This window comes from Oncorhynchus keta, chromosome 14 (genome assembly GCF_023373465.1).
Source record: "Oncorhynchus keta strain PuntledgeMale-10-30-2019 chromosome 14, Oket_V2, whole genome shotgun sequence".
NCBI classification, from domain to species: domain Eukaryota; kingdom Metazoa; phylum Chordata; class Actinopteri; order Salmoniformes; family Salmonidae; genus Oncorhynchus; species Oncorhynchus keta.
In genome coordinates this window covers 45421211-45445544 of record NC_068434.1, presented here as the reverse complement: position 1 = coordinate 45445544, position 24334 = coordinate 45421211, and the positions used below count along the sequence as shown (strand labels likewise).

The 24334-nt window shown below is 43.7% G+C and overlaps 1 protein-coding gene across 3 annotated transcripts in view; it reads right to left on the bottom strand.

Moving 5' to 3' along the window:
* camsap1b (calmodulin regulated spectrin-associated protein 1b) overlaps window positions 1–22127 on the bottom strand; it is a 41257-nt gene extending 19130 nt beyond the window's left edge. The window contains exons 1-3 of one of the 3 annotated variants that reach the window (XM_035786244.2): window positions 21456–22127; window positions 20835–20995; window positions 7969–8231 (exon numbers count right to left, since the gene is read on the bottom strand). In XM_035786244.2, coding sequence (XP_035642137.1) covers window positions 7969–8231; window positions 20835–20994 — 423 coding nt within the window. In that variant the 5' untranslated portion in view covers window position 20995; window positions 21456–22127. The remainder of the gene's footprint in view (window positions 1–7968; window positions 8232–20834; window positions 20996–21455) is intronic. The other 2 variants (XM_035786242.2, XM_035786243.2) reach the window with 2 other exon arrangements.
* Between the last annotated feature and the right edge of the window lie 2207 nt (window positions 22128–24334).

Here is a 24334-nt window from a genome sequence, read left to right as displayed (position 1 = left end):
GGCACAGATTAGATCAGAAAACACACACACACACACACACACTGTGTAAAGGTAGGTCATCGTAGGGGCATGTGGGAACTCTGGTAGATGGAGTGGGAGCGAGGGATACATAGGTGTAGGTCGGTTCCGAAAACACCATGTTATTGATCAATCATGGGATAGGTCAGTTCAGAAAACAGTAGGGTATTGATCAATCATGGGTATGTTGGCATTGTGTGGGGGCAGGACGAGCCAGAACAACAATCACGTCACGCCAAAGTCGGGGCATCAACTTTGGGCACAGGGCACTCAGTGTGTGGAACCACATAGTAACCAAAAACGTGTTAAATAAAAATATATTTTATATTTCAGATTCTTCAAAGTAGCCACCATTTGCCGTGATAACAGCTTTACACACGTTTTACATTCAATCAACCAGCTTCACCTGGATTGCTTTTCCAATAGACTTGAAGGAATTCCCACATATGCTGAGCACTTGTTTTTCCTTCACTCTGCGGTCCAACTCATCCCAAACCATCACAATTGGATTGAGGTCAGGTGATTGTGGAGGCCAGATCATCTGATGCAGGACTCCATCACTCTCCTTCTTGGTCAAATAGCCCTTACACAGCCCGGAGGTGTGTTGGGTCATAGTCCTGTTGAAAAACAAATGGATTGTCCCACTAACACTATCAAATCTTGTTTGGGCTATCACTGCAGAATGCTGTGGTAGCCATGTTGGATTCTAAATGAATCACTGACAGTGACACCAGCAAAACACCCCCACACCATCACACCTCCTACATGCTTCACGGTGGGAAACGCACATGCAGAGTAGGTGAAAGGATGATCTCTGCGTCTCAAAGACACGGCGGTTAGAACCAAAAATCTCAAATTTGGACACATTTTACCGGTCTAATGTCCATTGCACCTCTTATTGGTGTCCTTTAGTAGTGCGTGTAATTTAGTAGTTGTAGGTCTTCACTATTATTCTACAATGTAAAAACAAAAACAAAAAAACTCTGGAATGAGAAGGTGTCCAAACGTTTGACCCTTTACTCAGTACTTTGTTGAAGCACCTTTGGCAGGGATTACAGCCTTGAGTATTCTTGGGTATGATGCTACAAGCTTGGCACACCTGTATTTGGAGAGTTTCTCCCATTCCTCTCTGCAGATCCTCTCAAGCTCTCATGTTGGATGGGGAGCATCGCTGCACAGCTATTTTCAAGTCTCTCCAGAGATGTTCAGGCTCTGGCTGAGCCACTCAAGGACATTCAGAGACTCCCGAAGTCATGCCTGCGTTACCTTGGTTGTGTGCTTGAGGTCATTGTCCTGTTGGAAGGTAAACCATCGCCCCTGTCTGAGGTCCTAAGTGCTCTGGTATAGGTTATCATCAAGGATCTCTGTACTTTGCTCTGTTCATCTTTCCCTCGATCCTGACTAGTCACCATAGGGATGTTATAGGCCAGGTGATGAGCAGTACCTGGTTTCCTCCAGGCATGACGCTTGTCTTTCAGGCCAATGAGTTCAATCTTGGTTTCATCAGACCCGAGAATAATGTTTCTCGTGGTCAGAGTCCTTTAGGTGCCTTTTGGCAAACTCCAAGCCGGCTGTCATGTGCCTTTTACTGGAGGAGTGGCTTCCGTCTGGCCACTCTACCATAAAGGCTTGATTGGTGGAGTGCTGCAGAGATGGGAGAACTTTCTAGAAGGACAACCATCTCCACAAAGAAACTCTGTCAGTGACCATCGGGTTCTTGGGCCATTCTCCCCCGATTGCTCAGTTTTGCCGGGCGGCCAGCTCTAGGAAGAGTCTTGGTGGTTATTCTACATTTTTTTGGTCGTTCAGTTTATTATTATTTTGCTTGTTGTGTAGTACATTTGTTTTTATTTTCTTTATTAGTTTTTTTCCCTGTGAAGCACATTGCGTTGCATTCCATGTCTGAAATGTGCTCTATAAATAAAATGTGATTTTATTTAACAATATGGAGCATGGTCCTCAGTAATGTTTTGTATTTGCCCCAAACACTGTGTATTCAGAACAAAAAGTGCAGTACTACTTTAGTGCCTTGTTGCAAAAAGGATGTATGTTTTGGAATATTTCTGTACAGGCTTCCTTCTTTTCCCTGTCAATCAGTTAAGTATTTGAGTAACTACAATGTTATTGATTCATCCTCAGGACCCTGTATCTAAACATAGAAAATTTTGAGTCAAATAATAATACTAGCAAAAACAGCATAGCCTAACTGTCATGTGCTAGTGTTAGGAGACAATGAATACGCCAGACACACACAAAACCCACAATCCCCTTCCCCAGACCTGTCTGAAAGAAAGGAACCCAGGAGAGTATGGATGAACTACTACTCTTCTATTGCCTCAAGCTGACTTTCAAGTCTCCAGTCTCTCTCCCCCTCACAAAGATAATGCATTTCCTCCAACCCATCGGAGTAGACCCAGGGAATGGTGCACTGCTGTTTTATTAGCCCCAGCTGGAGCAGGAGTCAAACAGGAGGCAGAGCACTGAGCAGGTATCGCTCTCTATCTAATTTGAATTGTCGCTTACACATTTGCAGATGCTATCGCTAGGGATGCAGTGGTATGACATTTTTGGCCTATACAGATATGATATTTTCTTTCCCCCAAAAGCAGCCTCAAGCATTCTCGTGCAGTTAAATAGTTGAAACACACAAACCAAAAAGTTATTTGTTAGCATTTACACATGTCCCCATTACTAGTAAACATAATCAAAACCTATCTTTCACTTACTTGCTGTGCTGTTTCATTGTTCTTTTGTTCAGTCTCAACCAGGATTTCATCATACATGTCAAGCAGGGAAGTTTCAGCTCCGTCTGTCCATGGCCTCTCTTCCTCCTTGCGCACTATCACTGTCCGTTTACATCTTGTCCAGCTGTGTAACATTTCACGTAAACCCTGTTTCTTGTCTGCATCGAAGTAGCGGGCATGGTGGCGACACAGTAAAGAGGCTCAGAGAGAATGCCACTGACTGGCTTGTTCTCCCAGCCTCTGGTACAGTACTTTTCCAAGTTAACCCGACGGTCTGTTTGCATTTTTCTTGAGCAGGTGTTTCAATGCCATGACAGAGGGTATCGCGTCTGCTGCAGATGCAGTTGAGCTTATTTCTCGAGTCAGTTATTCAAATGGCGGTAGAAGTGTGTTCATGTTTCAAACATGTTCTCAAATGCCATTGAAATGGCAGCAGCGGTATGAGAACCAGCACATTCTTGAGCGTGCAATACAGCTTCCCTCAGTACGAAATCATTGCCAACCCACTGTACTGTCAAACTCTGCATGCTCATGGGGCTGACATCGCTGGTCCAAATGTCAGCTCTCAATTAGAGGTCGACCAATTAGAGATCGCCGATACCGATTATTGGAGGACCAAAAAAAGCTGATACCGATTAAAATCGGACAATGTCTTTTTCTTCTTTGTTTTCTTTGTAATAATGACAATTACAACAATACTGAATGAACACTTATTTTAACTTAATATAATACATCAAAATAAATTTAGCCTCAAATAAATAATGAAACATGTTCAATTTGGTTTAAAGAATGCAAAAACAAAGTTTTGGAGAAGAAAGTAAAAGTGCAATGTGCCATGTTTTTTTTATTTAATTTTTTTTTAACCTTTATTTTACTAGGCAAGTCAGTTAAGAACAAATTCTTATTTTCAATGACGGCCTAGGAACAGTGTTCCTAGAACAGTGTTCCTAGAACTGCCTGTTCAGGGGCAGAACGACAGATTTGTACCTTGTCAGCTCGGGGATTCGAACTTGCAACCTTTCGGTTACTAGTCCACCGCTCTAACCACTAGGCTACCCTGCCGCCCCGTGTAAAAAAGCTAACGTTTAAGTTCCTTGCTAAGAACATGAGAACATATGATAGCTGGTGGTTCCTTTTCACATGAGTCGTCAATATTCCCAAGCAAGACGTTTTAGGTTGTAGTTATTACAGGAATTATAGGACTACTTCTCTCTATACCGTTTGTATTTCATTAACCTTTGACTATAGGATGTTCTTACAGGCACTTTAGTATTGCCAGTGTAACAGTATAGTTTCCATCCCTCTCCTCGCCCCTAGCTGGGCTCGAACCAGGTAGGGGCGAAACGCTATTAGCGAGCACACCGCTAACTATCTAGCCATTTCATATCAGTTACACCAGCCCAATCTGGGGAATTGATAGGTTTGAGGTCATAAACAGCTCAATGCTTGATGCACAGGGAAGAGCTGCTGGCAAACGCACAAAAGTGCTGTTTGAATGAATGCTTACGAGCCTGCTGCCTAACAACGCTCAGTCAGACTGCTCTATCAAATCATAGACTTAATTATAACATAATAACACACAGAAATACGAGCCGTAGGTCATTAATATGGCCAAATCCGGAAACGTATCATTTTGAAAACAAAACATTTATTCTTTCAGTGAAATACGGAACAGTTCCAAATTTTATCTAACGGATGGCATCCATAAGTCTAAATATTCCTGTTACATTGCACAACCTTCAATGTTATGTCATAATTATGTAAAATTCTGGCAAATTAGTTTGCAACGAGCCAACCGGCCCAAACTGTTGCAAATTCCCAGACTGCGTGGAATGAACGCAAGAGAAGTGACACCATTTCCCTAGTTTAATATTGCCTGATAACATTAATTTCTTTTAACTAAATATGCAGGTTTAAATATATTCTACTTCTATGTATTGATTTTAAGAAAGGCATTGATGTTTATGGTTAGGTACATTCGTGCAACGATTGTGCTTTTGTTAAATCATCCCCCACTTGTTAGGAAGAAATAGTCTTCACACAGTTTGCAATGAGCCAGGTGGCCCAAACTGCTGCATATACCCTGACTCTGTTACACAGAGCACAAGAGAAGTGACACAATTTCCCTAGTTAAAAGAAATTCATGTTAGCAGGCAATATAAACTAAACATGCAGGTTTAAAAATATATACTTGTGTATTGATTTTAACGAAGGCGTTGAGGTTTATGGTTAGGTACACATTGGTGCAACGACAGTGCTTTTTTCGCGAATGTGCTTGTTAAATCACCCGTTTGGTGAAGTAGGCTGTGATTCAATGATAAATTAACAGCCACTGCATCGATTATATGCAACACAGGACAAGCTAGATAAACATGTAATTATCATCAACCATGTGTATTTAACTAGTGTTTATGTTAATTAAGATTGATTGTTTTTTTATAAGATACATTTAATGCTAGCTAGAACCTTACCTTGGCTCCTTGCTACACTCGCATAACAGGTAGTCAGCCTGCCACGCAGTCTCCTCGTGGAGTGCAATGTAATCGGCCATGATCGGTGACCAAAAATGCAGATTAGCGATTGTTATGAAAACTTGGAAATCGGCCCTAATTAAATCGTCCATTCCGATTAATCGGTCGACATCTACTCTCAATGGTAAATCTGTAGAAGCGAGGGTCTGTGGGGCCAAGCTAAATTTCTTCAGCCTCCTCACACACGAGAGCCCAGGGGCTGCACATGAGGAGTCGCGGAAGAACACTGGTGTTGCCATGGAAACACCCCCTTGCCAACTCAGCAACCAGGGGGGTTCTCAACCCTTACACAGACCTGCCTAGTCTATCAAAGGCCAGCAGTTCTCTCTGGTCAGGAGGATTTCAGACTTTCCTAAGCATGCGTTGCTTACATAGCACCTTGGTTGGATTATCAACCTAGACTTAGAGACACACACTTGACTAGTCACGCACCAGAACGAAGCTGCCTCAGCTACAACATGTGTCTGTCTCCGTGACAATGACATGATAGAATGTTTAAAACGCTGCCAAACACCGGTGTTGGTACTCTAAGTGATTTCAGTGAAACATATTATTGGAACTCTTATGAAATACTGGTGTTAATGTATTCAATTCAACATAAACATGCATGGAGGGAGTGGTGTTCATTCCACAAAGCTAGTTGGAGATGTTGCTATGGGTCAGTAGTCCAAATCTGTGTTTCCTGACCTAATAGACATCTACAGGGTGACTCGTGTCAAAACATTCACCTTCCTGTGCCATCTCAGGAATTAAATCGAGACCTCAGAGAAAGAAGTGCAAGCCCAATAAAAAAAAATACCACTCACAGATTTTAAAAAGTCATAAAGGAGAAGCTTTGTGCTTCATGAGAACTAGGCTACATGAGCTAATGGAGACAGAATAGAGCACGGAAATGTTCAATCAATCATTATGCAACTGCTGCACCAGACTTTCCATATTGACTAGTCAACATGGAAAATGGTCCTGTTATAGGGACAAGGGTACACTAAATATATAATATATGAATATATGCCATTTAGCAGACGCTTTTATCCAAAGCGACTTACAGTCATGTGTGCATACATTCTACATATGGGTGGTCCCGGGGATCGAACCCACTACCCTGGCGTTACAAGCGCCATGCTCTACCAACTGAGCTACAGAAGGACCACAACAGTACAGTAGAGTGGAAAAGGTAGTGCAGGACAGATGGAACCCCACTGGGTCATTTAGCTCATATTAGGCCTAACTCAACACTGCTCTCTCCTCTCACCATGGAGAGGCCTGTTAGCCTTTCTCCATCCAGCTGTGAGGAAATTATTATCAAACGAGATCAACTGAATCGGTGTTGACTTCACAATGGCCTAAAGAATCAGAATGGGCCAAAAGCTTTGTTGTGAATGTACAAGGAATAGGCAATGACTTTATATGGACACGAATCCGAGACAAGTTTAAATCACCAAGGTAGCTAAAGATAAGGAAGCAGCCAAATGGTCTGGAACTAATTAAATAGGTTAAACAAATGAAGAACATGTATATTACTGTAAGCCGGAATGTTATGATGAGAAAGTTACTGTCAACAACAAAAGACTAGAGGTCAAAGGCAAAGACTAGAGGTCAAAGGCTGTTTGCCAAGATCTAGTAGATGAGGTATTCCAGTGTTAGAGGCTTAGGGCTGTAGAGAGATGCCATCGTTTGATAGAGGGAAGAGAACAATGGCTACTTTCATTGGATAAATCAGAAGAGATAAGAGAAGGCCTACAGCAGGAAGGGATACTGATACAGGCAATACTGGCCCCTGTAACATTTCCAAACTCCTTTCCCTCTCCCTCACATTGCCTTGGCCAGCTTGACGTCTATATAAAAAGGGCAGTGTACCTACACAAAGATTTACCAAACAGAAGTCGGAGGGTGTTGACTTTGCTCATCCTTGGCCATGTTAAAAATGCAACACTGCACCAGCAGAACGGCAGTGTGTGCTTTTCTGACTTGATTTATATCCGTTTTTGCACAGGGGCTAATTCATTTGAACAACTTCTCTCACCCACAAATCATGAGCAGCCTCTGGCAAAGACTCCCACAAACAACATGGATCGCCTACCATACGCCCCAAACAGGGAGCTCCTAGTCTGTGATGAAGAGGCCATTGGGTGCATCTCAACCGCTTCTTGTCCATAATCTGTACTCATGTGAGGCATCCACCAAATTGCTTTTCACTCTCCAATGTTTTCAGTGCAGATTAAGGAGAGGAGACAATGAGAAATACTTGAACCACTTAAAGGTCGACATTGGGCAAAAATGCAAAAATAACAGCTTTAAACTGTATAACTGACAAACGCACCATTATACCATGAAATGTAATTATATTGTCAAAAAAAAAAATGGATGCATAAGATTTTTTTGCTACAGAAGTGCAATTTCTTACTGATCATAATAGATCCCGTCCAAAAACAAATCCTGAGAAATGACATCAACACATGCTGGAATGTCATGCGGTGCGCATGACTAGAAAGACGCGTCGATGAACCACCAAAGGCAAACCCCATTTCTGTTTGAAAATTCCAAAAGGAGGCAGAGTTGGACTGTTCTTCATGCCCAAAGTCGACCTTTAAGACTATTGAGATGCTGCCATTACCTTCTGAACAGTAGGCCCATTTCACCCTTCCTACACACACTACCCATTCTCTACCACTCACCATTTTGATGGGCACACAGGCGAGGTCGGCCTCTGTGACTGGCGTGTCATCACTCTCCATGACATAGATCCCTTTACGGCTCAGGGCCTGGATAACTGACAGGTGTGACTGCAGCGAGGCGGCCTGGTCCGTCTTTAGGATGAGGGCACACACACGGCAGTAGAGCTCACAGGACAGCAGCAGGTGGAGGACGGGGGGCTTGATGTGCTCTTGCTCATACTGGTCTGTGTAGAATGGGTCCCGCAGGTCCTCTGGGATGTGGTCTGGAGGGGAAGAGGCATGGTTAGTTATGTAACAGACTGGTTGGGTTCCCAATTCTTCCATCTATTTGTATGGCAACATGCATGAAAATATTTGGTTGCTATTGGTTTCAATGGAATATTTTGGTGCACGCAGCCCTTTGCCTACTTCAGGAATATTCTAGGGGAAACACTGCTGTGATGACTAAGATGCATAGGGCTATATACACACAAGAGTCTAATGTTTCATGGATAGCCAAATGTGAAATAATTAACTTAAAACTCCACAAGTGTCTCTGTAGTATTAAGCTTCTTGGGGAATATCAAACCTTTCAACAACGAAAGGGAATGTGACAACTGCAACTGCTCACTGTAAAAATACACTGCTCAAAACAATAAAGGGAACACCCAAATAACACATCCTAGATCTGAATGAAATATTCTTATTAAATACTTTTTCTTTACATAGTTGGATGTGCTGACAACAAAATCACACAAATTATCAATGGAAATCAAATTTATCAAACCATGGAGGTCTGGATTTGGAGTCACACTCAAAATTAAAGTGGAAAACCACACTACAGGCTGATCCAACTTTGATGTAATGTCCTTTAAACAAGTCAAAATGAGGCTCAGTAGTGTGTGTGGCCTCCACGTGCCTGTATGACCTCCCTACAACGCCTGGGCATGCTCCTGATGAGGTGGCGGCTGGTCTCCTGAGGGATCTCCTCCCAGACCTGGACTAAAGCATCCGCCAACTCCTGGACAGTCTGTGGTGCAACGTGGCGTTGGTGGATGGAGCGAGACATGATGTGCCAGATGTGCTCAATTGTATTCAGGTCTGGGGAACGGGCGGGCCAGTCCATAGCATCAATGACTTCCTCTTGCAGGAACTGCTGACACACTCCAGCCACATGAGGTCTAGTATTGTCTTGCATTAGGAGGAACCCAGGGCCAACCGCACCAACATATGGTCTCACAAGGGGTCTGATGATCTCATCTCGGTACCTAATGGCAGTCAGGCTACTTCTGGCGAGCACATGGAGGGCTGTGCGGAAGAAATGCCACCCCACACCATGACTGACCCACCGCCAAACCGGTCATGCTGGAGGATGATGCAGGCAGCAGAACGTTCTCCACGGCATCTCCAGACTCTCACGTCTGTCACATGTGCTCAGTGTGAACCTGCTTTCATCTGTGAAGAGCACAGGGCGCCAGTGGCGGATTTGCCAATCTTGGTGTTCTCTGGCGAATGCCAAACGTCCTGCACGGTGTTGGGCTGTAAGCACAACCCCCACCTGTGGACGTCGGGCCCTCATACCACCCTCATGGAGTCTGTTTCTGACCGTTTGAGCAGACACATGCACATGTGGCCTGCTGGAGGTTATTTCACAGGGCTCTGGCAGTGCTCCTCCTGCTCCTCCTTGCACAAAGGCGGAGGTAGCGGTCCTGCTGCTGGGTTGTTGCTCTCCTACGTCCTCCTCCACGTCTCCTGATGTACTGGCCTGTCTCCTGGTAGCGCCTCCATGCTCTGGACACTACGCTGACAGACACAGCAAACCTTCTTGCCACAGCTCGCATTGATGTGCCATCCTGGATGAGCTGCACTACCTGAACCACTTGTGTGGGTTGTAAACTCCGTCTCATGCTACCACTAGAGTGAAAGCACCACCAGCATTCAAAAGTGACCAAAACATCAGCCAGGAAGCATTGGAACTGAGAAGTGGTCTGTGGTCACCACCTGCAGAACCACTCCTTTATTGGGGGTGTCTTGCTAATTGCCTATAATTTCCACCTGTTGTCTATTCCATTTGCACAACAGCATGTGAAATTTATTGTCAGTGTTGCTTCCTAAGTTTGATTTCACAGAAGTGTGATTGACTTGGAGTTACATTGCGTTGTTTAAGTGTTCCCTTTATTTTTCGAGCAGTGTCGTTTGGTTTATGTGGACACCCCTTAATTCGTGGATTTGGTTATTTCAGCCACATCCATTGCTGACAGGTGTATAACAATCGAGCACACAGCCATGCAATCTCCATAGACAAACATTGGCAGTGGAATAGCCTTACTGAGGAGCTCCATTGACTTTCAACGTGGCACCGTCATAGGCTGACACCTTTCCAACAAGTCAGTTTGTCAAATTTCTGCCCTGCTAGAGCTGCAACGGTAAAACTGTGTGCTGTTATTGTGAAGCGGAAACTTCTAGGAGCAACAACAGATCAGCCACAAAGTGGAAAGCCACACAAGCTCACAGAATGGAACAGCCGAGTGATGAAGCGCGTAAAAAAAAAAAAAAAATGTCCTCAGCTGCAACACTCAGTGCCGAGTTCCAAGCTGCCTCTGAAAGCAACGTCAGCACAGGAACTGTTCACCGGAGGCTTCATGAAATGGGTTTACATGTCGGAGCAGTTGCATATAAGCCTAGGATCACCACGCGCATTGCAAAGCATCAGCTGCAGTGGTGTAAAGCTCACTGCAATTGGACACTGGAGCAGTGGAAACGCGTTCTCTGGAGTGATGAATCAAGCCTCCCAATCTGGCAGTCTGACGGACTAATCTGGGTTTGGAGGATGCCAGGAGAACGCTACCTGCCCGAGTGCATAGTGCCACCTGTAAAGTTTGGTGGAAGAGGAATAATGACCCTGGCTAGGCCCCTTATTTCCAGTTAAAGGAAATCTTAATGCTACAATATACAATGACATTGTAGGTGATTCCAAATTTGTGGCAACAGTTTGGAAGAGGCCCTTTCCCGTTTCCTCATGACAATGCCCCCGGGCACAAAGCAAGGTCCATACAAAAATGGTTTGTCGAGATCGGTGTGGAAGAACTTGAATGGCCTGCATAGAGCCCTGACCTCAACCCCATTCAGATTAATTGGAACGCCAACTTCGGACAAGGCCTAATCGCCCAACATCAGTGCCCAACCTCACTAATGCTTGTGGCTGAATGGAAGTCCCTGTAGTGTTGTTCCAACATCTAGTGGAAAGCCTTCCCAGAAGAGTGGAGGCTGTTATAGCAGCAAAGGGCCGACCAACTCCATATTAACGCCCATGATTTTGGAATGAGATGTTCGACAAGCTGGCGTCCACATACCTTTAGCCATGTAGCGGATTTGTTCTGCAAGGAGGGCTCAGTTTACTCGGTGTAAATATAGTCACGGCTTGGGACCTATTTTTCCACTCAGGAGTTCCACTCAGAAACAGATGGGCTACAGTAACACTAATGAGAGCAGAGCTGGGTTTTCCGGTTGTTCTAGTCTGCAAAAAAGCCTTTCTAGTTTCCACCACAGAGGAGGAAAATAAACACTGATTTAGAAGTTATCCAAGTCTATTTAGCATTTGCAATGACTTGAAAACCCACCATATTAGGCTAAATGACTCCAGTGTTGAAAGATAGGAATCCAATCATGATAATTGATGTCTGTTGATGTCATACTCTGGTCATCTAATAGGAAACATGTGCATACAATCCGTGACTTTATGAGCTTAAAGCAGTAAAGCGTAGGCATAAAACAGAAAAACCACAGCGGCCCCTTGCATGTGACAAGCCCATGCACACCCTCTCAGAAAGGTGCAATGTTCTTCAGGGCAAAAATAACCCTGATGAACTCCATTATTCAGACAGCTCGCACTCAGTTGTGGCTGTGAGGCTGAGCTCCATCTCCATATCTAAACTCCTACATCAACTCCAGTCCCAGCCATGACTGACGGCATAGAGGCAGAGCCTAAATCGTCAGCATTCTCCCATCCAACCACACTAACAGGAAGAGGCAAGCAGAGCTCTCCTTGAACCAGTCAACGACACAGCAGGTAAGATAGTCTGATTTGGATTTTACTGCAATACACAGTCTGAGTAGGCACTCAATGCCCATAACAATATTGTTATTTTATTTATTTTACCTTTATTTAACTAGGCAAGTCAGTTAAGAACAAATTCTAATTTTCAATGACGGCCTAGGAACAGTGGGTTAACTGCCTGTTCAGGGGCAGAACGACAGATTTTGTACCTTGTCAGCTCGGGGGTTTGAACTTGCAACCTTCCGGTTACTAGTCCAACTCTCTAACCACTAGGCTACCCTGCCGCCCCGTTATGAGAAGTAGGGATGGATAATACACCTGGGCCTGTATAACAATGTGTGAATCCTGTAGAGGAGTGTGTCTGGGCATTACAACAGATTCAATAATAATCATGTTATTGTATAACAGTCAGTCATTGCAAGAGATAAATGTGTGTGAGGGATGCACTTTATATAATGCATTGAGTGAAAACAAAAAAGGGTCTGGCCTGGCTGGGACCCGGATGGGTCTTCATGTTTGACTTCCCCCTGGAGATGCTGATACTGTGTGGCAGCAGCTTCCCCTCTCCTACCCCCTCTGCACAGTGGACTGGGATAGCCAACTACTGGGAAAGGGAGAGGGCTCTGCATGGTAAACACCCTTTCGCTCCATTGCCAGGACCAGCTGTAGTGCATCCCCCAATCACCATCAGACCAGTCAGGAGAGCAGAACACCAGCTTTCCCCAACGGGTGGCATTCTGACTGGATGGCTGGTCGCTGGTATGAGGAGCTGTGCCAGCCATGTTCTGTCTGTGTCGGCACTGGGTGGATACAAACTCACAGGCGGGAGCCATCACAAAGCCCCAACCTCAAACTTATAGAAAATGTGTAGACGGAACTGGAAAATGTGCGAGCAAGGAGGCCTACAAACCTGACTCAGTTACATCAGCTCTGTCAGGAAGAATGGGCCAAAAATCAACCAACTTATTGTGGGAAGCTTGTGGAAAGCTACTTGAAACGTTTGACCAAAATTAAACAATTTAAAGGCAATGCTACCAAATACTAATTGAGTGTATGTAAAGCTCTGACCCACTGGGAATGAAAGAAGTAAAAGCTGAAATAAATAATTCTGTACTATTATAATGACATTTCACATTCTTAAAATAAAAGTGGTGATCCTAACTGACCTAAGACAGGGAATTTTTACTAGGATTAAATGTCAGGAATTGTGAAAAACTGAGTTTAAATGTATCTGGCTACGGTGTATATAAACTTCCGACTTCAACTGAAGATAGCAGATAGATGTTGTTGTGCATGCGACTGTACTGTGCTCAGTCTCTGCCTCATTTCTTTTTTAAATGGCACCGGAAAGAAATGGCAGCTGTTTTACAGGTACCTAACCAATTGTACCATTATGTATTTTTTCTCATGTTATCTGTAACTTATTTTGTACATAATGTTTGAGGCAAAAAAAATAAGTTCTGGATATCAGGACAGCGATCACGCATCTCGGATTAGACTAACATTTTATTATTCAACAAGCAGGAAGCACAGGATGTACTGCGAACACCCGACAAGGCCAAAATCACAGTTGGCAAGGGAAAGAGACGTAAGTACAGAGAACACAGAGCGGGGTGCCTCGTAAGGATCCGCCAACTGAGAGTGCCTTTACCGTCAATATTACTTGCCAACGTACAATCATTGGACAATAAATTAGACGAGGTACGGTCACGAATATCCTACCAATGGGACATAAAAAAACTAACATCTTATGTTTTACCAAATCGTGGCTGAAAGACGACATGGATATTCAGCTCGCGGGATATACGCTGCACCGGCTATATAGAACAGCATACTCCGGTAAGACGAGGGGGTCTGTGCATATTTGTAAACATCAGCTGGTGCATGAAATCTAAGGAAGTCTCTACTCTAGATTTTGCTCGCATGAAGTAGAGTATCTCATGATAAGCTGTAGACCACACTATTTGCCAAGAGAGTTCATCTATATTTTCATGGCTGTTTATTTACCTCCACAGACAGATGCTGGCACTAAGACCACATTCAGTCAGCTGTATTAGGAAATAAGCAAACCGCTCACCCAGAGGTTGTGCTCCTCGTGGCCAGGGATTTCATGCGGGGAAACTTAAATCAGTTATACCTCATTTCTATTAGCATGTTAAATGCACAACCAGGGGGAAAATTAGATCACCTGAACTCCACACACAGAACTCTCCCTCACCCTCCATTTGGTAAATCTGACCACAAATCTATCCTCCTGATTCCTGCTTACGAGCAAAAATTTAAGCAGGAAGTGCCAGTGACTCAAATCTACAAAAAAAAAAAAGTGGTCAGATGAAGCAGATGCTAAACTACAGGACTGTTTTGCTAGCACAGACTGGAATATTTTTTCAGGATTCTGCCGATGGCATTGACGAGTACAACACATCAGTCACCAGCTTTATCAATAAGTGCATCGAGAATGTCATCCCCACAGTGACTGTACGTGCATACTCCAACCAGAAACCATGGATTACAGGCAACATTCGCACTGAGCTAACGGGTAGCCCTGCCGCTTTCAAGGTGTGGGACTCTAACCCGGAAGCTTATAAGAAATCCTGCTATGACCTCCGACGAACCATCAAACAGGCAAAGAGCCAATACAGGGCTAAGATTGAGTCGTACTACACCGAATCCGACGCTCGTCTTATGTGGCAGGGCTTGCAAACTATTACAGACTACAAAGGAAAGCACAGACGTGAGCTGCCCAGTTACACGAGCCTACCAGACAAGCTAAATCACCTCTTTGCTCGCTTCGAGGCAAACAACCCTGAGGCATGCATGAGAGCATCAGCTGTTCCGGACAACTGTGATCACGCCCTCCGTAGCCGACGTGAATAAGACCTTAAACAGGTCAACATTCACAAGGGCCAGAAGGATTACCAGGACGTATGCTGACCAACTGTCAGGTGTCTTCACTGACATGTCCCTGATTAACACCAACATGTTTCAAGCAGACCACCATTGTCCCTCTGCCCAAGAAGACTAAGTTAACCTGCCAAAATGACTACAGACCCGAAGCATCCACATCCATAGCCATGAAGTGCTTTGAAAAGCTGGTAATGGCTCACATCAACACCATTATCCCAGAAACCCTAGACCCACTACAATTTGCATACCGCCCTAACAGATCCACAGATGATGCAATCTCTATTGCACTCCACACTGCCCTTTCCCACCTGGACAAAAGGAACACCTACATGAGAATGCTATTCATTGACTACAGCTCAGCATTCAATACTATAGTGCCCTCAAAGCTCATCACTACGCTAAGGATCCTGGGACTAAACATCTCCCTCTGCAACTGGATCCTGGACTTCCTGACAGGCCGCCCCCATGTGGTGAGGGTAGGTAGCAACACATCTGCCACGCTGATCCTCAAGGGGTACGTGTTCAGTCCCCTCCTGTACCTCCTTTTTCGCCCACGACTCCAACACCTTCATTAAGTTTGCCTGATCACCGACGAGACAGACTATAGGGAGGTCAGCGACCTGGCTAGGTGGTGCCAGAATAACAACCTATCCCTCAAGGTAATCAAGGCAAAGGAGATGATGGTGGACTATAGGAAAAGGAGGATCGAGCACGCCCCCATTCTCATCGACGGGGCTGTAGTGGAGCAGGTTGAGAGCTTCAAGTTCATTGGTGTCCACATCAACAAACTAGAATGGTCCAAACACACCAAGACAGTCGTGAAGAGGGAACGACAAAGCCTATTCCCCCTCAGGAGACTGAAAAGATTTGTCATGGGTCACCAGATCTTCAAAAAGTTCTACAGCTGCACTATGGTGAGCATCACGGCAACTGTTCGGCCTCTGAGCGCAAGGCACTACAGAGGGTAGTGCGTACGGCCCAGTACATCACTGGGGCTAAGCTGCCTGCCATCCAGGACCTCTATACCAGGCGGTGTCAGAGGAAGACCCTAAAATTTGTCAACGACCCCAGCCACCCCAGTCAGACTGTTCTCTCTACTACCGCATGGCAAGAGGTACCGGAGCGCCAAGTCTAGGACCGAAAGGCTTCTCAACAGCTTTTACTACCAAGCTATAAGACTCCTGAATATGTAATTTGCCTAGTGTCCCACCACCCCCCTCACCCCTCTGTTACACTGCTGCTACTCTGTTTATCATATATGCATAGTCACTTTAACTATACCTACATTTTGCCTAAATTAGCCTGACTAACTGGTGCCTGTATATAGCCACGCTACTGTTATTTTCACTGTTGTTTTTATTTCTGTACTTATCTATTGTTTACCTAATACCCATTGTTTACTTAAAAATTGCACTGTTGGTTAGGGCCTTTAAGTAAGCATTTAACTGTAAGGTTTAACTGTTGCATTTGGCACACGTGACAAATAAACTTTGATTTGATTTGCCTGCATGGCTTTAGCCAGGGCCCTTAGAGAAGATGACAGACAGCCACTGGGGAGACTCCTCAGAGTGAGAGAAGAGGAGGGGGAGAGGAGGATGAGTGCCAGGCAGAGTTCGTCATCAGGACAAAAGCCAATTACTGTTTCTGAGCTCTCTGGGACCACAGCTCGCTGTTAGAACACAGGGAGCTTTTAGGAGAGTAAGCAGGAAAACATCCTTAAAATGGGAGAACAGCATTCAAACCATCCATATAGATAACCATTATAAACTAAATCTAGGATCATTTGCTTTCTTTGTGCAGGCTTGAGTCTGAGTGACATCATGAAATCACAGTAATGAATGCAGAAATCTAAAGGGTGGGATCATGAAATGGAACCTAGGCCTAAATAAGAACAATGTAGGCGATCATATACTACAATAGACTGCAAAGATGCAGGTGCTTAAATGTTACTAAAGGAGGTGACAGGCCTCAGCATTAGTGAGGCCTGAACAGTAAGTTAATACTAAGGTAAATAGACCCTTGAAGCCAGAAGTGGTAATATGAACGGCAATCCAAAGAAGCCATAATATGAAAACAATGGACGGAGTCATTCTGTTCTTCCAATGACAACAGGCACAGACGACACACTCCATTGACATGACTGTTCAGCAATTAAAGATTCATGGCCAGAGTAAGTGCTCTTTCTGTGAAATTAGGTCACGCGTCTCACACATGACAGGTTCTCTACTATTGATAGACAGACCTAGCTCTGGCGCCTCCACAACATCTTAGCATGTCTTTAGCAAGTAACAACAGCCACAGGCCTTCAATAACAATGCTAGGCCTGATTGCTATTTTAAAGGAGTTCCTACGTGTATCTATGCAATTACGCTCGCAAACAAACAATGTAAATACTGGGGGTGAGGGTAACTGATGAGCCACAAAACAGTGACACTCATTGAAATCTTGTAACCTCTTCCCCAAGCAATTACGCACAGCCTCAACTAACCTGTACCCCCGCACATTGACTCAGTACCAGTAACCTTGTCTATAGCCTCATTGTTATTTTATTGTGTTACTTATTATTTTTTAACTTTAGCTTATTTAGTAAATATTTTCTTGAATCTTCTTAAAACTGCATTGTTGGTTAAGGGCTTGTAAGTAAGCATTTCACGGTAAGGTTGTATGCAGAGCATGTGATTTTATTTGATATAGCCTAAGTCTGGGATAATCACTCGTTCAGTTGGCCTTAATGGAACTGAACTACTGAGTAAAGTATGTCATTTTGGCAAATCACATGACTGAGGGGTAGCTTTGTGCTTGTAGTATGCTAGCGTGCAGGGGAAGGTGTTGTGGGAGATGATTGGTTGGTAGATTAAGCCAATGCCTTTTTAGGACTGACGATACCAGTTTCACAATATTTTTCCCATGGCAGAAATTAAAACACAAAGCAGACCAAACTCTTTGGTCCTCTAAGACGGTTGTTTCCAAACTGTGGGGCTCGCAGGTTTTTCTTTTTAAAGGAACTTTAAACTTACGATTGAAAGTTGTAGCAGTAGAATGCACAAGGTGCAATTTATAAAATTGGGTCGTGCACCATCAGTTCCTCTTGTCATGTTAATCATTGCATACCTTAGAGAGCGATTTATAACTTGTCAGAAATGTCCAGGTCAACCAGACCATGTCAGCTAATGTTTTTTTACATTTTTTATCCCAGAGAAATAGTCATTTGTGTGTCACTCATATCACATGAATGCACAGACAAAGTTATCTTTGCATCCTGGCTCTGTTTTGGCTAACAAAGGCCATGTCTGACACATTGATCCAGAAAACGTTGTGCTTTTGTGCGGAAGTGTCGGGGAACAAGATTAGGAATCTTGCAACCAACTAGAAATCCAGAAGTGTCATAATATTTAGGTTGTTTTGCTATGAAGTTTGACAAATGTACATGGGTCATTTAGCGGACGCTCTTAACCATTGCGACTTACAGGAGCAATTAAGGTTTAGTGACCTGCTCAAGAGCACAGACAGATTTTTCAACTAGACGGCTCTGGGATTGAAACGAGCAACCTTTCGGTTACTGGCCCAACGCTCTTAACCACTGGGCTACCTGCCGTCCACAAACTATTGCTTGCTCTAGTGGTTACCTTGCTCTAGTGGTTACCTTGCTCTAGTGGTTACCTTGCTCTAGTGGTTACCTTGCTCTAGTGGTTACCTTGCTCTAGTGGTTACCTTGCTCTAGTGGTTACCTTGCTCTAGTGGTTACCTTGCTCTAGTGGTTACCTTGCTCTAGTGGTTACCTTGCTCTAGTAGTTACCCACAACAACTCAGAGAACTTGGCCACCTGGAAAAGGCTAATACTAAAGGTCAACACTTGCTACAGTGGTCCCTAAGAGTAAGCCAGGCCTGGAGTGCCACCCCAATATCCATGCCCCCCTCTCTGGCCAGGCAGAGCCCAGACGTCGTGTCTGAAGGGATGAGTGGGTCGGCCTTGGGGTCAAAAGAGGGTTCGGTTGGAGTTAGCACTAGATCCAGGTAGCCAATTTTTTGTCAAAAATGTTCTTTACCTAAATAAAACATCATTACAACAAGCCAACAACCGTTGGCTATCTTCACAAGAGAGTGATAAAGGCTAATGTCTTGTTCTGCATTTTCCATGACCTGATGACAGTCTGACAGTAGATTCTGTGGATTTATACATCAGATTCCTGCGAGTCCCATCTCACTGCTGCTAAGGGCCACTGCACAAAAACAGAATGGCAAAATCTGGTGAGTCAGTGGGGAGGCAGATCATTTGCCAAGTCATACTGGGGTGGTGGTGGTGGTGGGGGGGCGGCAGCCAGTTCAGCACACACACACACACACACACACATTTTGATGAATAACAGAGTAAATGTAGAATGGTTTCAGAATGGTTCATTCAGAATGGTTCCCACCATCTAGGTATGTTCCAAGCGTGGCTCATTAATACTATCTTAACTGCTAACTGTTAGTCTGGATGAACACACAGACACATTTCCTGTCCAAAAACATTTGGAACCAACTCTGCCAGCCTTGCAGATGAGGGATAAAGACAGCTGATCCTCACTTTCAATTCCAGGTTCAATGGACACTGGCTAGGGCAGTGTTGTTTTTCTGGTAATTAAAACCTCACGCCTCGATAACATTTTGGTTCATATAGGGTAAACACCCAGAAGTGCCTTAGTGAGAACAGTAAAAGAAAATGATACTGAACAAAAATATAAAAACACAACATGTAAAGTGTAGGTCCAATGTGTCATTCTTGGGGCGTCACTACAGACCCTGGTTTGATCCCGGGCTGTATCACAACCTGCCGTGATCGGGAGTCCCATAGGGCGGCGCACAACTGGACCAGCATCACCCAGGTTAGGGAAGAGTTTGGCAGGGGTAGGCTGTTATTGTAAATAAGAATTTGTTCTTAACCAACTTGCCTAGTTTAAGGTTAAATAAAAAAGCTCAAATAGAAGATTCCAGAAATGTTCCATTCACACAACAAGCTTATTTCTCTCAAATGTTGTAAACAAATTTGTTTACATCCCTGTTAGTGAGCATTTTTCCCTGCCAAGATAATCTAACCACCTAACCGGTGTGGCATATCAAGAAACTAATAAACAGCATGATCATTACACTGGTGCACCTTGTGCCAGGGACAATAAAAGGCCACTAAAATGTGCACATGTTGTCACACAATGCCAGAGGTGTCTCAAGTTGAGGGAGTTTGCAATTGGCATGCTGACTGCAGGAATGTCCACCAGAGCTGTTGCCAGATAATTTAATGTTCATTCCTCTACCATAAGCCGCTTTCAACATTGTTTTAGAGAATTTGGCAGTAGGTCCAACCAGGAAAGTTGAATGCATATAGATACCATGACGAGATCCTGAGGCCCATTGTCATGCCATTCATCTTCCATTATCACCTCATGTTTCAGCATGATAATGCACAACCCCATGTCGCAACGATTTGTACACAATTCCTGGAAGCTGAGAATGGCCCAGATCTTCCATGGCCTGCATACTCACCATACAAGACACTTGTTGAGCATGTTTGGGATGCTCTGAATCTACATGTGACAGCGTGTTCCAGTTCCCGCCAATATCTAAGCACAACCATTGAAGAGTTCAACGTTCCACAATTGACAGCCTTATCAAATCTATGGGACAGAGATGTGTGGCGCTGCATGAGGCAACTAATGGTCACACCAGATTCTGATCCACGCCCCTACTTTATTTCCAGGTATCTGGGACCAAGATATGCATATCTGTATTCCCAGTCATGTGAAATCCATAGATTAGGGCCCCAATTTATTTATTTCAATTTCCTGATTTCCTCATATGAACTGTAACTCAGACATTTGCGCCGTGTGTGACAGGAGACTATTTTGGAACTTTCCAATGACTATGTTGTGTGCGTGTAATAACTTACCAATGCCATAGGCTTTGGCGAACAGCCACCGTAGGTTGGCGTCTATTTTTGCTCTGGCAGAGTCGTACAATTCCAAAGGTACAACCTCCACTGTCCCTTCGCCAGCTGAATCCATCTTTCTTCGGGTGCTGTGCCCGCCAGCACACAATTCCACATCCATCCTGTAAAACAGTCAAATGTACTTATAATCACATGTATTTATAAAGCCCTTTTTACATCAAACATACTACAAGTGATTTCGTGAGTGCATTACGTTAACTAGCTAGTCAATTAAGAAATGTTCTTAGCTAGCTAACTGGTTACTGTAGCCTGCTAACGAACGTTAACCCTCTAACGCTAGCTTCCTAGCGTAGCTTCATTGGGCGCCCATCCTTGGACAGGTGGCTAACTAGCGAGCTGACAACTGGGTGGGCTATGTTCAATCTGTGTCGTAAATGACATGTTTTACAAAATAGCTTTGCTAGCTAAGTTAGAAAGCACATTGGCCAACACAGACGCAAACGTTAGCTACCTATGAGGTTAAAAACAACAGCCTGCCTGATAGTATCTACGCTAGGTTACAGCAACTGAGTGAATTAAGCGGACATTCGCTAGCTGAATCAAACAATATTTTCAATATACCTTTAAAGCCGCGATGTGTCCTCAATCCACCCTTTAGATCCGACAGGATAATGGATTCAACATAAGGACGGTCTTATGCAATTGCTCGAGCAAAGCCCAAGCAGCACATAACAGCAGCGAGGTGAACGAAAGGTCTCCTCCCCAGCAACAAAAAAACAAATTTGCGGCCTGAGAAATTTGCGGCCACCGCAACCAGAGGAGCGCTTACTTACTACCAATGCCAGATAGAAATGTATGGCGGTTACGGAACACAATATTTAATCATCGGCGTTTTACCGTTTATCCCTTCTATTTAATGTCTCATTTTAGGCCGAAGAATTTGACTTATTCGTAATAAGCACCTTGTCTACCTCCGTGTCTGCGCTTTCCCTTACAAATCTTAATAGTCAGACGGTTAGCAATACATACATAGCTAGGTAACCAGTAATCACTACGCCTGCGTGGATGCTGAAACTATCACGCAGCCGAGATTCAAAGTAACTATTCATTCAGTGACAAAGAAGGGCGTATGAAGGTAGATATGAAACAATGCTACATTGTATGTTTTTTTTGCAAAAAAAGTATCAGGAACGACCCAGCCCATGTCTATGCAATACGGTCTGTATATGGTGTGTATGCCCATACCAACAACTTTTGTTATGTTCTGAAATTAGTCCATGGAAATTTAATGAAACAATGTAATATAAACTGCATTCGTTAATAAGTACTTTATATTTCCCTTCAACATATCAATCAATTATAGTATATTGAACAGGGTTGGGTAGGTTACTTTCTAAATGTAATCAGTTACATATATTCGTTACCACTCAAATTGTAATCAGTAACAACTTCTGGATTACCCCAAACTCAGTATCATAACCTTTATGCTTGATCTGAAAATGAGCGTCAACAAGCGTCTGCGTTGCCAAGGGAAAATAGAAGTCATTCCTATTTCTGACTCAGATCGCTTTGCAAGTCCTGCCTCTCCCATTTCCTCATTGGTTTATAGAAGCAGGTACCCACGTGCCATCTCCTCATTGTGTGATGGTACCCACGTGGGTGGTTGAAAGATGAACTTTTGCCAGTTGTCATGGTAATACTGTTATATAAATATATGTAAACATTCATATACATAGTTCATATATTATACAGCGCCAAGCCACACCGCCTGACTCAAGTCATCTTATGTACCCCTGCTAAAACAGGAACTAGCTCACACAGCCAGCAATAAAACTACCCCCTAACACTATCCCCTCAGCTTTGTTGTCTTACCACCCCAGGAAACAAAGACATTCCATCGCATGAACACATACACCCAGCCATAGTAAACTGCCCCTCTACCTCACGAACCCCTGACACAAACATAAACAGTATTCTCCTCCTTTACTGGTCGGGTGCCCAGAACAGAAGACTGCTGTGCACCAATGGGGGCTTCTACTCTGGCTAGAGCGGGTCCGCCTCCAACCCTACGGGACCATTCAGAAGACTATACCTAGTTTATTCTATGTATAAAAATGAATGTAACCTCTGTATAAGTTCTCTTTTTCACCTGACCCCTCATCAGGTTATATGAACTAGATCCGTGCACGATGTAGAACAAGATATCTTTGACCAATAAACAGCCTTTTTGATACACCTGATTCCACTCTGTCCAGCGCCGTTGATTTGCATTCCCTCTCCAGTAAGGAACACTAACAATACTATGAAAGTTTAGGTGCCAATCCCCATATAAATTAAACTATGAAAAATCCTGGAAGGAGGAGAGATGACGAGAAACTAGAGGTCGACCTATTAATCGGAATGGCTGATTAATTAGGGCCGATTTCAAGTTTACATGACAATCGGTAATCTGCATTTTTGGACACCGATCATGGCCGATAACATTGCGCTCCACAAGGAGACTGCATGGCAGGCGGACAACCTGTTATGCGAGTGCAGCCAAGGTAAGGTAGGGTGACAAGACGTCCCCGTTTTCCGGGGGACAGTCCCCGTTTTTTGTGGCCTGTCCCCAGCTGGAGCTGTCCCCGGAAATGTCCCCGTTTTTAACTGTGCGTTAAAAACAGACTGCAAAGTGAAATATTTTACTTGGCAAGAAAGACTGGGCAGCAGAGCCTACGGGTTGAGGTCTCAATCGCGTTGTGCTTGTTTAGGCCAACAGGGGGGGGGCTGCTTGCTATAGCAGTTTCATTCACTCTTCTTCTACTAACTACTTGCTCGCGATAGTTTTAGAGAAAACTGTTGTGGAAAACTCGGCCAGAAGCTAGCAAGTATCAAGTGAATCCACAACATCACCACAAACGTCTTTTCAAGCCAGGTAAGTTACACTCGTTTAAGATACTAGCTAGTGATGTTATAATGTCACAATTTATTATATAGATAGATGATCTGCTCTATACTGTTTTAAATATGTTATGCTAACTTACGTTAGCTATGTAGACTAAATTAGCTAGCTAGGTTAGCTAGCTACTGTTATGTTAGTGAGGTTAAAAAAACGTTCACATGTAAACATGCAGTGGACGGGCTATTTTGAAAATATGATTATATTAAATGAATGCACATTTTATTCAGAGACAAATGTTATAGATTACAATTTTAATGGTTTGGAATTATAATAAGTAATTTGGAAAATATATTTAGAAATGTTCATGGATAGCATTAGCAGTGGAGAGGAAGAAGACTGCATAGGAAAGAAGAGTGAAGGAGACAGATGAGGAAAGGTAAAGATATGGTTACAGAGCCTGCCAATTTATTATTCCAAACAATGTTTTTGAGATAAAATACAAACATGAGGCAAGCAATGGGAATCTGTTAAAATACTTTGGTTATCTAATAGTATGCTATTTATTAATACAGATTGGAGAGGAAGGAGAAGGAAAAATGAAGGGAGTAAAAAGAGTGAA